General features: G+C 41.5%; 1 protein-coding gene across 1 annotated transcript in view; it reads left to right on the top strand.

Moving 5' to 3' along the window:
* The window catches only part of ELOVL2 (ELOVL fatty acid elongase 2), a 68,897-nt gene that overhangs the window by 54,850 nt on the left and 1,351 nt on the right, over nucleotides 1-12,696 (top strand). Inside the window, exons 6-8 of the mRNA XM_060021591.1 lie at nucleotides 2,429-2,553; nucleotides 2,962-3,096; nucleotides 11,927-12,059. Of these exons, the coding sequence (XP_059877574.1) occupies nucleotides 2,429-2,553; nucleotides 2,962-3,096; nucleotides 11,927-12,052 (386 nt within the window). The 3' untranslated portion in view covers nucleotides 12,053-12,059. The remainder of the gene's footprint in view (nucleotides 1-2,428; nucleotides 2,554-2,961; nucleotides 3,097-11,926; nucleotides 12,060-12,696) is intronic.

Raw genomic sequence — 12,696 nt, 5'->3', positions numbered from 1 at the left:
ATTAAAGTCACGTCACTGTGACCCACCAGAACAGTGGCTTTCAATTTTTTTTTTAACTGAGAGCTCAATAAGTAATACGTTTTATATCACAACCCAATGCCCTCATTCATATGTATACATTTTGTATGAAACAAATTTCATGAAACAGTATTCAGCCCAGCTCTGTGTGATGCACTTTATTTATTTTTCACTGTGTTGGGTCTTCATTGCTGCGCACAGGCTTTCTCTAGTTGTGGCGAGCGGGGGCTGCTCTTCATTGTGGTGTGTGTGCTTCTCATTGTGGTGGCTTCTCTCGCAGAGCATGGGCTCTAGGCGCGCGGGCTTCAGTAGTTGTGGCTCTCGGGCTCTAGAGCGCAGGCTCAGTAGTTGTGCTGCACGGGCTTCATTGTTCCGCGGCATGTAGGATCTTCCCGGACCAGGGCTCGAACCCATGTCCCCTGCGTTGGCAGGCCACCAGGGAAGGCCTGTGATGCACTTAAAAAAAAAAATTGATCTCACTTTTTCAGAAAGCTAATGACAACTCTCACTATATTGATTTCACAATTGACTGATGTGTCGGTTATATGACCTGCAGTTTGAGAAACACTGAGCTCGAGAGAACAGTACTTTTCTATTTGATATTTATTGTCTTGTACCCAAGAATTTAAAAGTATTCTGTGAAAAATCAGAACACGTAAAACTTAAAATTTTGTCCTAGGATTTAGAAGCTTGTGGAGATGGTATTTTTAAAAACCCCAAGGGTATTTGCAATACATCATTGACTGTGAAGATGCAAATTTAAACTCCAGTGTGAAGAAAAATTGTTGGGGGTGCAGCAGAGAGAAAAGAGATGCTTTCACATGCCTCCTAGACCGACATACTCCAGTCTTGGTTATTAGGATTACAACAGACTTGCACTGTAATCAAAATATAGGCTGAAATCAATACCGCAGGACTGTTGTCAAGGTTAAGTATGTTTTACGATTATCAAGTTTCATTTATAACTAACTAAAGCATCTAAAAGTTGGTCTTGAATAATCACTTTGTAAAGACATCGTATTTCATTCACAGGAATTCTGTGTGATGATTTCTATTCAAGCTAGAATATTATAAAAATTAGCAACTACTCTTTTTTATTAATTGATGGAAATGAAAACTCAGGTTGGTAAAGAAACATCACTAATATTGTGCTGCCTGGTACTCTGAAACTATATTTATGTTTTCATTAATTCACTGCCCTGACAAGCTATTCCAGCCCGTGTATGAGGACCTGGTAGATTCCTGGTGTTCCTCTTGTTTCTTATTCATTGACTTGATCTGTCTAGATCGCTAATCCAGGATTGGGAAAGCAGGCAGGAGAATTTAAATTGATTAGGTAATCACCAACATATGTGCAGTGCCTTTTAGTTTATATAGTATTATCTCATTTAACCGCATCTCACTCTTAAGAGATAATTACTCTATACCTATTTTCCAGATGAGAAACAAAATTTACAAACTAGTATGTCCAAGGGGACAGAACTATTAGGAGGTCCCCTGGCTCCACAGCCTGTCTCCTCTCCCACAGGGTTGACAGCTCATAGAGGCATAGCACTCACTTTGTGCTGGGCACCATTCCGAGCCCTTTGCCTGCATTGACTGATGTCATCCTTACAACGAGTTCCCTGTTGCCGTCTCCGGCACCTTACCTCTCGCAGCTCAGTCCTTTTGACCCTTGGTTGACCCAACCTAGAACTTAGCCCTCACTCCTTGGTTTCCTGAAACACGATTCACCCACGTTGATGTCAGATTTCATGAAGGTGATAGCAGGGGAAGGGGAGTTCCACGGCACAGCTCAGCACAGGCGATATCCTAAAACTGGATTTTAGACATTCTTTGTTCCAGAAGTCCAGGAGGTGGCTTGGCTACTGGGAAAGTCCCATAGGCCCGCCTCTCCCCTGCCCCAGCCTCTCATCCTGCTGGGCCTTTTCTCTCCCCTGTACTCTCTTACCTTCTGCAGCATCTTCTGGTTCTAGGTTCCTGCCAGGTAGATCTTATTTACTGAACTACGAAGAGCAATACATTTTCCTGACGCTTTAGCACCCTGTCCAGCCATGAACGAAGAAGGCTCTTTCTACAATCAAAATGGCTCATCAAAGGTTTAGCTAAAGCAAAGACACTTCCTCAGATTCTGCCACCTGATTGGATGGTGGTAATGACAGAAGCAGCAAAGCCTTTGCAAATCAGGCGTTACCTGTTTGGTTGGCACTGACTGAAAACCTACCCCAGGTTAGTCCCTCTGTCTAGGTGACCTTGGGTGAATCCCCGGATAATGGCACAGGAATCAGGGTGAATTTTGTTAGTGCCATATTGTTATTTGTCTTCAATTACGATGCACAGGAAGAGTATTACTTGACAACGAACGATCGTACTTTCTAGAAGAACAGTAATTTATACTGTACTTTTCTAGGTTTCTTTGGACCCACCCTGAACAGCTTCATCCACATCCTCATGTACACTTACTATGGCCTTTCCGTGTTTCCATCTATGCGCAAGTATCTTTGGTGGAAGAAGTATCTCACGCAGGCTCAGCTGGTATGTCATCCCTCTGTCGGCTTTTCTCCATGTGAAGCATCTGCATGTCCTCAGTCCCAGCCCTGGAGGTCAGAGGCTTTTCTGTGTGTGATGAGGCTGCCTATTTTCCTCTAAAAATGGACTTTTAAGAGCAAAACCTTGTGTGTTAAAACGTCTGTGTGAATATTTTTGAAATTAATGTCTGTTAAAGCATTTTTACCTAAATGATTTCAACTGTGATTTTTCCAGGAGAAAATTAATCATGGCCAATTTTATACACTTCCTAATTTCAAACAAGATCTCTGGATAGGACGGTGGGCTGCTTCAGCGTTGTCTTGTTTGTTTTACCCCTGCACGAGGTAGGGAGTATGAGTAGTCGATTGCTAACTGCCTGAATGCAGAGTGGTTCCACCCTTGCCGCCCCTGCAGGTGCAGTTCGTGCTCACCGTCACCCACACCATGAGCGCTGTCGTGAGGCCCTGTGGCTTCCCCTTCGGCTGTCTCATCTTCCAGTCTTCTTATATGCTGACGCTGGTCATCCTGTTCTTAAACTTCTATGTTCAGGTAAGTTAAATATAAATATTCAACTGTAAAACACTAGACTGTGCACTTTTGCATTATGTATTTAATTTTACCGATTATGGTAGCACAGGCTTATTGATAAATTCAAATAACAGAGGTGCACACAGTACAGAGTGAGACCTGCATTCTCAACTCCTCTCCCTGTGTCCTCCTCACAGGATAACCACTGTTCATGGTCTGGTGGGCATTTTGTTAGACCTTTTTCAATGCATGCATGTCGTTTTATCAAAAATATGCATTCGAGGGCTTCCCTGGTGGCGCAGTGGTTGAGAGTCCGCCTGCCGATGCAGGGGACACGGGTTCGTGCCCCAGTCCGGGAAGCTCCCAGATGCCGTGGAGCGGCTGGGCCCGTGAGCCATGGCCACTGAGCCTGTGCGTCCAGAGCCTGTGCTCCGCAACGGGAGAGGCCGTGACAGTGAGAGGCCTGCGTACCGCAAAAAAAAAAAAAAAAAAAAAATGCATTCGAATCATGTATTTGCACCATGCTACCAAAGTCTGCCCTCTGAAAGTTAAACACTGTGTACAGTAACACAGATCCAGGAATTCTGTATGAACGGAGGAACACATGGACTAAATGAACTTAATATTAAAAAACTGTTTCCATGCCATCTACTGTTACACTGTAGACTCAGTTTATTTGGGGGGAAGAAATTATTTTAAGGCGAACCAGTATGGAAAGGTCACACTGACTTTTTCTTGTGTCATTTTCTTTTTAACTAACAGTTTCAGTGGAAGAGATTTTCAAAATGCAATTTCAAAGCGACTGTTTTAAGAGAACCGATGGCAGTGATAACAGCACAGGCCTCACGTGGCTGTAGACTTTAAATTGCTCTCCTTTGTGGGCTGCAGAAATAGAAAGCTTCATAAGAACATAGTTTATTCAAAACAGTACTTTTGAAATTGTATTCAACTGTGTTTTCTCCTGCTTTGCTGATTTTTCAGTCTGGGCTGACCTTCAGCAAATGCATAGTGGTTTTACACAGAGGACAACTGTGGGAACTGAACTTTTGACAGCTTTTCAGCTCTTGTGTTTCTGAAACTGGACTGGCAATGCTTTGTCTTTTGTAAGAGATAAAAGTTTCCTTTCAGAATATCCAAAGAAATAACCATTGAGAGAACCAAACAAAGCCACCACCCAGCCCTGCTGCCCCCCATCCCCCCCAAAAAATGGCTCAATGTTGCAGGAAGGCTAAGGGAATCAGGCACCTTGGTGTTGAAACGTGAAGGGAATCGGTAGCCCGGCAGGGGGCAGTGGCGCTTGGAGCTGTGGCTCCATCTGCTGGTTGAGACGGAGTCTTAGTCCTTTAAAATTGAGTGTATGCTTTTCAGTGTTGACCCTTGTTGATGCCATTGCTTTAAAAAAAAAAAAAAGTGGGAGGAATATGAGAGAACGCACATCAAGGCAAAATCCCAGGTTCTAGTACTTTTATTTTTTTTATTTTATTTTATTTTTTTTCATTTTAACATCTTTATTGGAGTATAATTGCTTTACAATGGTATGTTAGTTTCAGCTTCACAACAAAATGAATCAGTTATATATATACATATGTTCCCATATCTCTTCCCGCTTGCGTCTCCCTCCCTCCCACCCTCCCTATCCCACCCCTCCAGGCGGTCACAAAGCACTGATCTCCCTGTGCTATGCGGCTGCTTCCCACTAGCTATCTACCTTACGTTTGGTAGTGTATATATGTCCATGCCTCTCTCTCGCTTTGTCACCGTTTACCCTTCCCCCTCCCCATAGCCTCAAGTCCATTCTCTAGTAAGTCTGTGTCTTTATTTCTGTTTCACCCCTAGGTTTTTCATGACATTTTTTTTTCTTAAATTCCATATATATGTGTTAGCATACGGTATTTGTCTCTCTCTTTCTGACTTACTTCACTCTGTATGACAGAAACTAGGTCTATCCAATTCATTGCAAATAGCTCAATTTCATTCCTTTTTATGGCTGAGTAATATTCCATTGTATATATGCACCACATCCTCTTTATCCATTCGTCTGTCGATGGGCATTTAGGTTGCTTCCATGACCTGGCTATTGTAAATAGTGCTACAGTGAACATTGGGGTGCATGTGCCTTTTTGAATTATGGTTTTCTCTGGGTATATGCCCAGTAGTGGGATTGCTGGGTCATATGGTAATTCTATTTTTAGTTTTTTAAGGAACCTCCATACTGTTCTCCATAGTGGCTGTACCAATTCACATTCCCACCAGCAGTGCAAGAGTGTTCCCTTTTCTCCACACCCTCACCAGCATTTATTGTTTCTAGATTTTTTGATGATGGCCATTCTGACTGGTGTGAGGTGATATCTCATTGTACTTTTGATTTGCATTTCTCTAATGATTAGTGATGTTGAGCATCCTTTCATGTGCTTCTTGGCCATCTGTATGTCTTCTTTGGAGAGATGTCTGTTTAGGTCTTCTGCCCATTTTTGGATTGGGTTGTTTGCTTTTTGTTATTAAGCTGCATGAGCTGCTTATAAATTTTGGAGATTAATCCTTTGTCAGTTGCTTCATTTGCAAATACTTTCTCCCATTCTGAGGGTTGTCTTTTGGTCTTGTTTATGGTTTCCTTTGCTGTGCAAAAGCTTTGAAGTTTCATTAGGTCCCATTTGTTTACTTTTGTTTTTATTTCCATTTCTCTAGGAGGTGGGTCAAAAAGGACCTTGCTGTGATTTATGTCATAGAGTGTCCTGCCTATGTTTTCCTCTAAGAGTTTGATAGTTTCTGGCCTTACATTTAGGTCTTCAATCCATTTTGAGCCTATTTTTGTGTATGGTGTTAGGGAGTGATCTAATCTCTTACTTTTACATGTAGCTGTCCAGTTTTCCAGCACCACTTATTGAAGAGGCTGTCCTTTCTCCACTGTACATTCTTGCCTCCTTTGTCAAAGATAAGGTGACCATATGTGCGTGGGTTTATCTCTGGGCTTTCTATCCTGTTCCATTGATCTATCTTTCTGTTTTTGTGCTAGTAGCATACTGTCTTGATTACTGTAGCTTTGTAGTATAGTCTGAAGTCAGGAAGCCTGATTTCTCCAGCTCTGTTTTTCGTTCTCAAGATTGCTTTGGCTATTCGGGGTCTTTTGTGTTTCCATACAAATTGTGAAATTTTTTATTCTAGTTCTGTGAAAAATGCCACTGGTAGCTTGATAGGGATTGCATTGAATCTGTAGATTGCTTTGGGTAGAGTCATTTTCACAATGTTGATTCTTCCAATCCAAGAACATGGTATATCTCTCCATCTATTTGTATCATCTTTAATTTCTTTCATCAGTGTCTTATAATTTCCTGCATACAGGTCTTTTGTCTCCTTAGGTAGGTTTATTCCTAGATATTTTATTCTTTTTGTTGCAATGGTAAATGGGAGTGTTTTCTTGATTTCACTTTCATATTTTTCATCCTTAGTGTATAGGAATGCCAGAGATTTCTGTGCATTAATTTTGTATCCTGCTACTTTACCAAATTCATTGATTAGCTCTAGTAGTTTTCTGGTAACATCTTTAGGATTCTCTATGTATAGGATCATGTCATCTGCAAAGAGTGACAGCTTTACTTTTTCTTTTCCAATTTGGATTCCTTTTATTTCCTTTTCTTCTCTGATTGCTGTGGCTAAAACTTCCAAAACTATGTTGAATAAGAGTGGTGAGAGTGGGCAACCTTGTCTTGTTCCTGATCTTAGTGGAAATGCTTTCAGTTTTTCACCATTGAGGACGATGTTGGCTGTGGGTCTGTCATATATGGCCTTTATTATGTTGAGGAAAGTTCCCTCTATGCCTACTTTCTGCAGGGTTTTTATCATAAATGGGTGTTGAATTTTGTCAAAAGCTATCTCTGCATCTATTGAGATGATCATATGGTTTTTTTCCTTCAATTTGTTAATATGGTGTATCACGTTGATTGATTTGCGTATATTGAAGAATCCTTGCATTCCTGGAATAAACCCCACTTGATCATGGTGTATGATCCTTTTAATGTGCTGTTGGATTCTGTTTGCTAGTATTTTGTTGAGGATTTTTGCATCTATGTTCATCAGTGATATTGGCCTGTAGTTTTCTTTCTTTGTGACATCCTTGTCTGGTTTTGGTATCAAGGTGATGGTGGCCTCATAGAATGAATTTGGAAGTGTTCCTCCCTCTGCTATATTTTGGAAGAGTTTGAGAAGGATAGGTGTTGGCTCTTCTCTAAATGTTTGATAGAATTCGCCTGTGAAGCCATCTGGTCCTGGGCTTTTGTTTGTTGGAAGATTTTTAATCACAGTTTCAATTTCAGTGCTTGTGATTGGTCTGTTCATATTTTCTATTTCTTCCTGATTCAGTCTTGGCAGGTTGTGCATTTCTAAGAATTTGTCCATTTCTTCCAGGTTGTCCATTTTATTGGCATAGAGTTGCTTGTAGTAATCTCTCAATATCTTGTGTATTTCTGCAGTGTCAGTTGTTAGTTCTCCTTTTTCATTTCTAATTCTATTGATTTGAGTCTTCTCCCTTTTTTTCTTGATGAGTCTGGCTAATGGTTTATCAATTTTGTTTATCCTTGCAAAGAACCAGCTTTTAGTTTTATTGATCTTTGCTATCGTTTCCTTCATTTCTTTTTCATTTATTTCTGATCTGATTTTTATGATTTCTTTCCTTCTGCTAACTTTGGGGTTTTTTTGTTCTTCTTTCTCTAATTGCTTTAGGTGCAAGGTTAGGTTGTTTATTCGAGATGTTTCCTGTTTCTTAAGGTAGGATTGTATTGCTATAAACTTCCCTCTTAGAACTGCTTTTGCTGCATCCCATAGATTTTGAGTCGTCGTGTCTCCATTGTCATTTGTTTCTAAGCATTTTTTGATTTCCTCTTTGATTTCTTCAGTGATCACTTCGTTATTAAGTAGTGTATTGTTTAGCCTCCATGTGTTTGTATTTTTTACAGATCTTTTCCTGTAATTGACATCTAGTCTCATAGCGTTGTGGTCGGAAAAGTTACTTGATACAATTTCAGTTTTCTTAAATTTACCAAGGCTTGATTTGTGACCCAAGATATGATCTATCCTGGAGAATGTTCCATGAGCACTTGAGAAAAATGTGTATTCTGTTGTTTTTGGATGGAATGTCCTATAAATATCAATTAAGTCCATCTTGTTTAATGTATCATTTAAAGCTTGTGTTTCCTTATTTATTTTCACTTTGGATGATCTGTCCATTGGTGAAAGTGGGGTGTTCAAGTCCCCTACTATGAATGTGTTACTGTCGATTTCCCCTTTTATGGCTGTCAGTATTTGCCTTATGTATTGAGGTGCTCCTATGTTGGGTGCATAAATATTTACAATTGTTATATCTTCTTCTTGGATCGATCCCTTGATCATTATGTAGTGTCCTTCTTTGTCTCTTCTAATAGTCTTTATTTTAAAGTCTATTTTGTCTGATATGAGAATTGCTACTCGAGCTTTCTTTTGGTTTCCATTTGCATGAAATACCTTTTTCCTTCCCCTTACTTTCAGTCTGTATGTGTCTCTAGGTCCGAAGTGGATCTCTTGTAGACAGCAAATATATGCGTCTTGTTTTTGTATCCATTCAGCCAATCTGTGTCTTTTGGTGGGAGCATTTAGTTCATTTACATTTAAGGTAATTATTGATATGTGTGTTCCCATTCCCATTTTCTTAATTGTTTTGGGTTCGTTATTATAGGTCTTTTCCTTCTTTTGTGTTTCTTGCCTAGAGAAGTTCCTTTAGCAGTTGTTGTAGAGCTGGTTTGGTGGTGCTGAACTCTCTCAGCTTTTGCTTGTCTGTAAAGGTTTTAATTTCTCCATCAAATCTGAATGAGATCCTTGCTGGGTAGAGTAATCTTGGTTGCAGGTTTTTCTCCTTCAACACTTTCAATATGTCCTGCCACTCCCTTCTGGCTTGCAGAGTTTCTGCTGAAAGATCAGCTGTTAACCTTATGGGGATTCCCTTGTGTGTTATTTGTTGTTTTTCCCTTGCTGCTTTTAATATGTTTTCTTTGTATTTAATTTTTGACAGTTTGATTAATATGTGTCTTGGTGTGTTTCTCCTTGGATTTATCCTGTGTGGGACTCTCTGTGCTTCCTGGACTTGATTAACTATTTCCTTTCCCATATTAGGGAAGTTTTCAACTATAATCTGTTCAAATATTTTCTCAGTCCCTTTCTTTTTCTCTTCTTCTTCTGGAACCCCTATAATTCGAATGTTGGTGAGTTTAATGTTGTCCCAGAGGTCTCTGAGACTGTCCTCAGTTCTTTTCATTCTTTTCTCTTTATTCTGCTCTGCAGTAGTTATTTCCACTATTTTATCTTCCAGGTCACTTATCCATTCTTCTGCCTCAGTTATTCTGCTATTGATCCCATCTAGAGTATTTTTCATTGCATTTATTGTGTTGTTCATCATTGCTTGTTTCATCTTTAGTTCTTCTAGGTCCTTGTTAACTGATTCTTGCATTTTGTCTATTCTGTTTCCAAGATTTTGGATCATCTTTACTGTCATTAATCTGAATTCTTTTTCAGGTAGACTGCCTATTTCCTCTTCATTTGTTAGGTCTGGTGGGTTTTTATCTTGCTCCTTCATCTGCTGTGTGTTTTTCTGTCTTCTCATTTTGCTTATCTTACTGTGTTTGGGGTCTCCTTTTTGCAGGCTGAAGGTTCGTAGTTCCTGTTGTTTTTTGTGTCTGTCCCCAGTGGCTCAGGTTGGTTCAGTGGGTTGTGTAGGCTTCCTGGTGGAGGGGACTAGTGCCTGTGTTCTGGTGGATGAGGCTGGATCTTGTCTTTCTGGTGGGCGGGTCCACGTCTGGTGGTGTGTTTTGGGGTGTCTGTAGACTTATTATGATTTTGGGCAGCCTCTCTGCTAATGGGTGGGGTTGTGTTCCTGTCTTGCTGGTCGTTGAGTGAAGCTGGGTGCTGGTGTTGAGATGGAGATCTCTGGGAGATTTTCGCCGTTTGATATTATGTGGAGCTGGGAGGTCTCTTGTGGACCAGTGTCCTGAAGTTGGCTCTCCCACCTCAGAGGCACAGCACTAACTCCTGGCTGCAGCACCAAGAGCCTTTCATCCACACGGCTCCTTAATTTGAATGATTCGTTGTCTATTCATGTATTCCATAGATGCAGGGTACATCAAGTTGATTGTGGAGCTTTAATCCGCTGCTTCTGAGGCTGCTGGGAGAGATTTCCCTTTCTCTTCTTTGTTCTCACAGCTCCCAGGGGCTCAGCTTTGGATTTGGCCCCGCCTGTGCGTGTAGGTTGCTGGAGGGCGTCTGTTCTTCGCTCAGACAGGACGGGGTTAAAGGAGCCGCTCATTCGGAGGCTCTGGCTCACTCAGGCCGGGGGGTAGGGAGGGTCACGGAGTGCGGGCCTGCGGCGGCAGAGGCTAACCTGAGGTGTGCTGTGCGTTCTCCTGGGGGAATTGTCCCTGGATCCCGGGACCCTGGCAGTGGCGGGCTGCACAGGCTCCCCGGAAGGGGGTGTGGATAGTGACCTGTGTTCACACACAGGCTTCTTGGTGGTGGCAGCAGCGGCCTTAGCGTCTCATGTCTGCCTCTGAGCTCCTTACTTTTAGCCGCGGCTCGCGCCCGTCTCTGGAGCTCTCTTAAGCAGCGTTCTTATTACCCTCTCCTCGTGCACCAGGAAACAGGGAAGAAAAAGTCTCTTGCCTCTTCGGTAGGTCCAGACTTTTCCCTGGACTCCCTCCCGGCTAGCCTCCTTCAGGCTGTGTTCACGCCGCCAACCCCAGTCCTCTCCCTGTGCTCCGAACGAAGCCCCGAGCCTCGGCTCCCAGCCCTGCCCGCCCCGTCAGGCGAGCAGACAAGCCTCTCGGCTGGTGAGTGCCGGTCGGCCCCGATCCTCTGCGCTGGAATCTCTCTGCTTTGCCCTCCGCAGCTCCCCCACTCCGCCCCCCGCAGTCTCCGCCCTCGAAGGGGCTTCCTAGTGTGTGGACACTTTTCCTCCTTCGCAGCTCCCTCCCGCTGGTGCAGGACCCGTCCCTATTCTTTTGTCTCTGTTTATTTTTTTCTTTTGCCCTAACCAGGTACGTGGGGAGTTTCTTGCCTTTTGGGAGGTCTGAGGTCTTCTGCCAGCGTGCAGTGGGTGTTCAGTAGGAGTTGTTCCACGCGTAGATGTATTTCTGGTGTATCTGTGGGGAGGAAGGTGATCTCCGAGTCTTACTCTTCCGCCATCTTCCCGGAATTCCCTAGTACTTTTAAAGTAACAGCACTTTTTCCTTTGAATTGTATTTTTTTTTAAATTACATCCTTAAATAAGTCATGGGGATGTAACGTACAGCATGGTGACTTTGGTTAATAATACTGTAGTTCATATTTGAAAGTTGCTAAGAGATTAGATGTTAAAAGTTCTCATCTCAAAAACAAAAGTTCTGTACCTAGATGTGGTGATGGTAAACTAGACTTTGTGATCATTTCACAACACATACAAATCAAATCATGTTGTACACCTGAACTAACAATGTTGTATGTCACCTGTACCTTGATTTTTTAAAAAGTTCAAGAAAATCATATTCTTTCCAAGTAAGCAACTAATGCAGAATAACTTGAATGCTAATCCCATAAAACTTAATACATAAATACTAACCTGATGTGGATAAGGCGAAAGAAACAACTTTTCATTGTTGGAATTCATGCATCCCTCTTGTTTTTACCCTTTTTTAACCCAAAGCTTAAAAAATGTCATATTACAAACAAGAATTCTTACTAGAAAGTTCAGTACCCAGTGAAGATCATGCACTGTTTTAGACCATATGTCACATTATAGACAAGGTCTTACTAAAAGATCCTTTTCTCTTTCTCTCTTCAACATGGACACAACCAACAGACATACCGGAAAAAGCCAATGAAGAAAGATGGGGAAGACCCACATGCAGGGCAAGAAGTTAAGAATGGCTTTTCCAAAGCCTACTTCACTGCGACAAATGGAATAACAAACAAGAAAGCACAATAAATGCTGAGTAAGACAAAGCATATATAATAGCCTAACAGATTCGCTTGTTTTAAAGCAGAGACTGAATTGAAAGTTATATATGTTTTAGCATAAACTAATTTCTTTTGAGTTTATAAATCATTTGTACTGGGAATGTATTAATATATTGCTAACAGGTTAATCTGTTGAAATGCTTCCATCAGCAGTGAGGTGACAACTCTGCAGACCTCAGAACTGGTGCGACTTCTCTCCTTCCCGCACCGACCTAACCCCTCACCAGACACTGTCTTGATAAAGCCTTCTGCACCTACAAAGCCAGGACACAGGGAGCACTGTTTCTCACAGCAAGTCTGCAAATAAGAAGTCAGAGTTTTGTTCAGATTTAAAATGTTTAAAACAAAATGTTAATTGTCTTCTAAATACAGCGTATGCTCTAATATATCTTCAGCAATAACTCTCAGTACATAAAGTAATCAGGTCCATTTGTTCCTTTACGAATCAACCCCAGAAAATACTCAAATGGTCACATAAATGGAAAACCCAGCAAAACTTTTCTCTCTCGTCGGTCTCTGGAGTGTCAAATTCCCACAACTACTCCTAATTCTCAACTTAGTGACATGGTAATAAAGTTTGTATTTTTTTTTTTTTTTTTACTTTGAAGAAAA

This window comes from Delphinus delphis, chromosome 10 (assembly GCF_949987515.2).
Source record: "Delphinus delphis chromosome 10, mDelDel1.2, whole genome shotgun sequence".
NCBI classification, from domain to species: Eukaryota; Metazoa; Chordata; class Mammalia; order Artiodactyla; family Delphinidae; genus Delphinus; species Delphinus delphis.
This window is presented reverse-complemented; position numbering and strand designations above follow the sequence as displayed.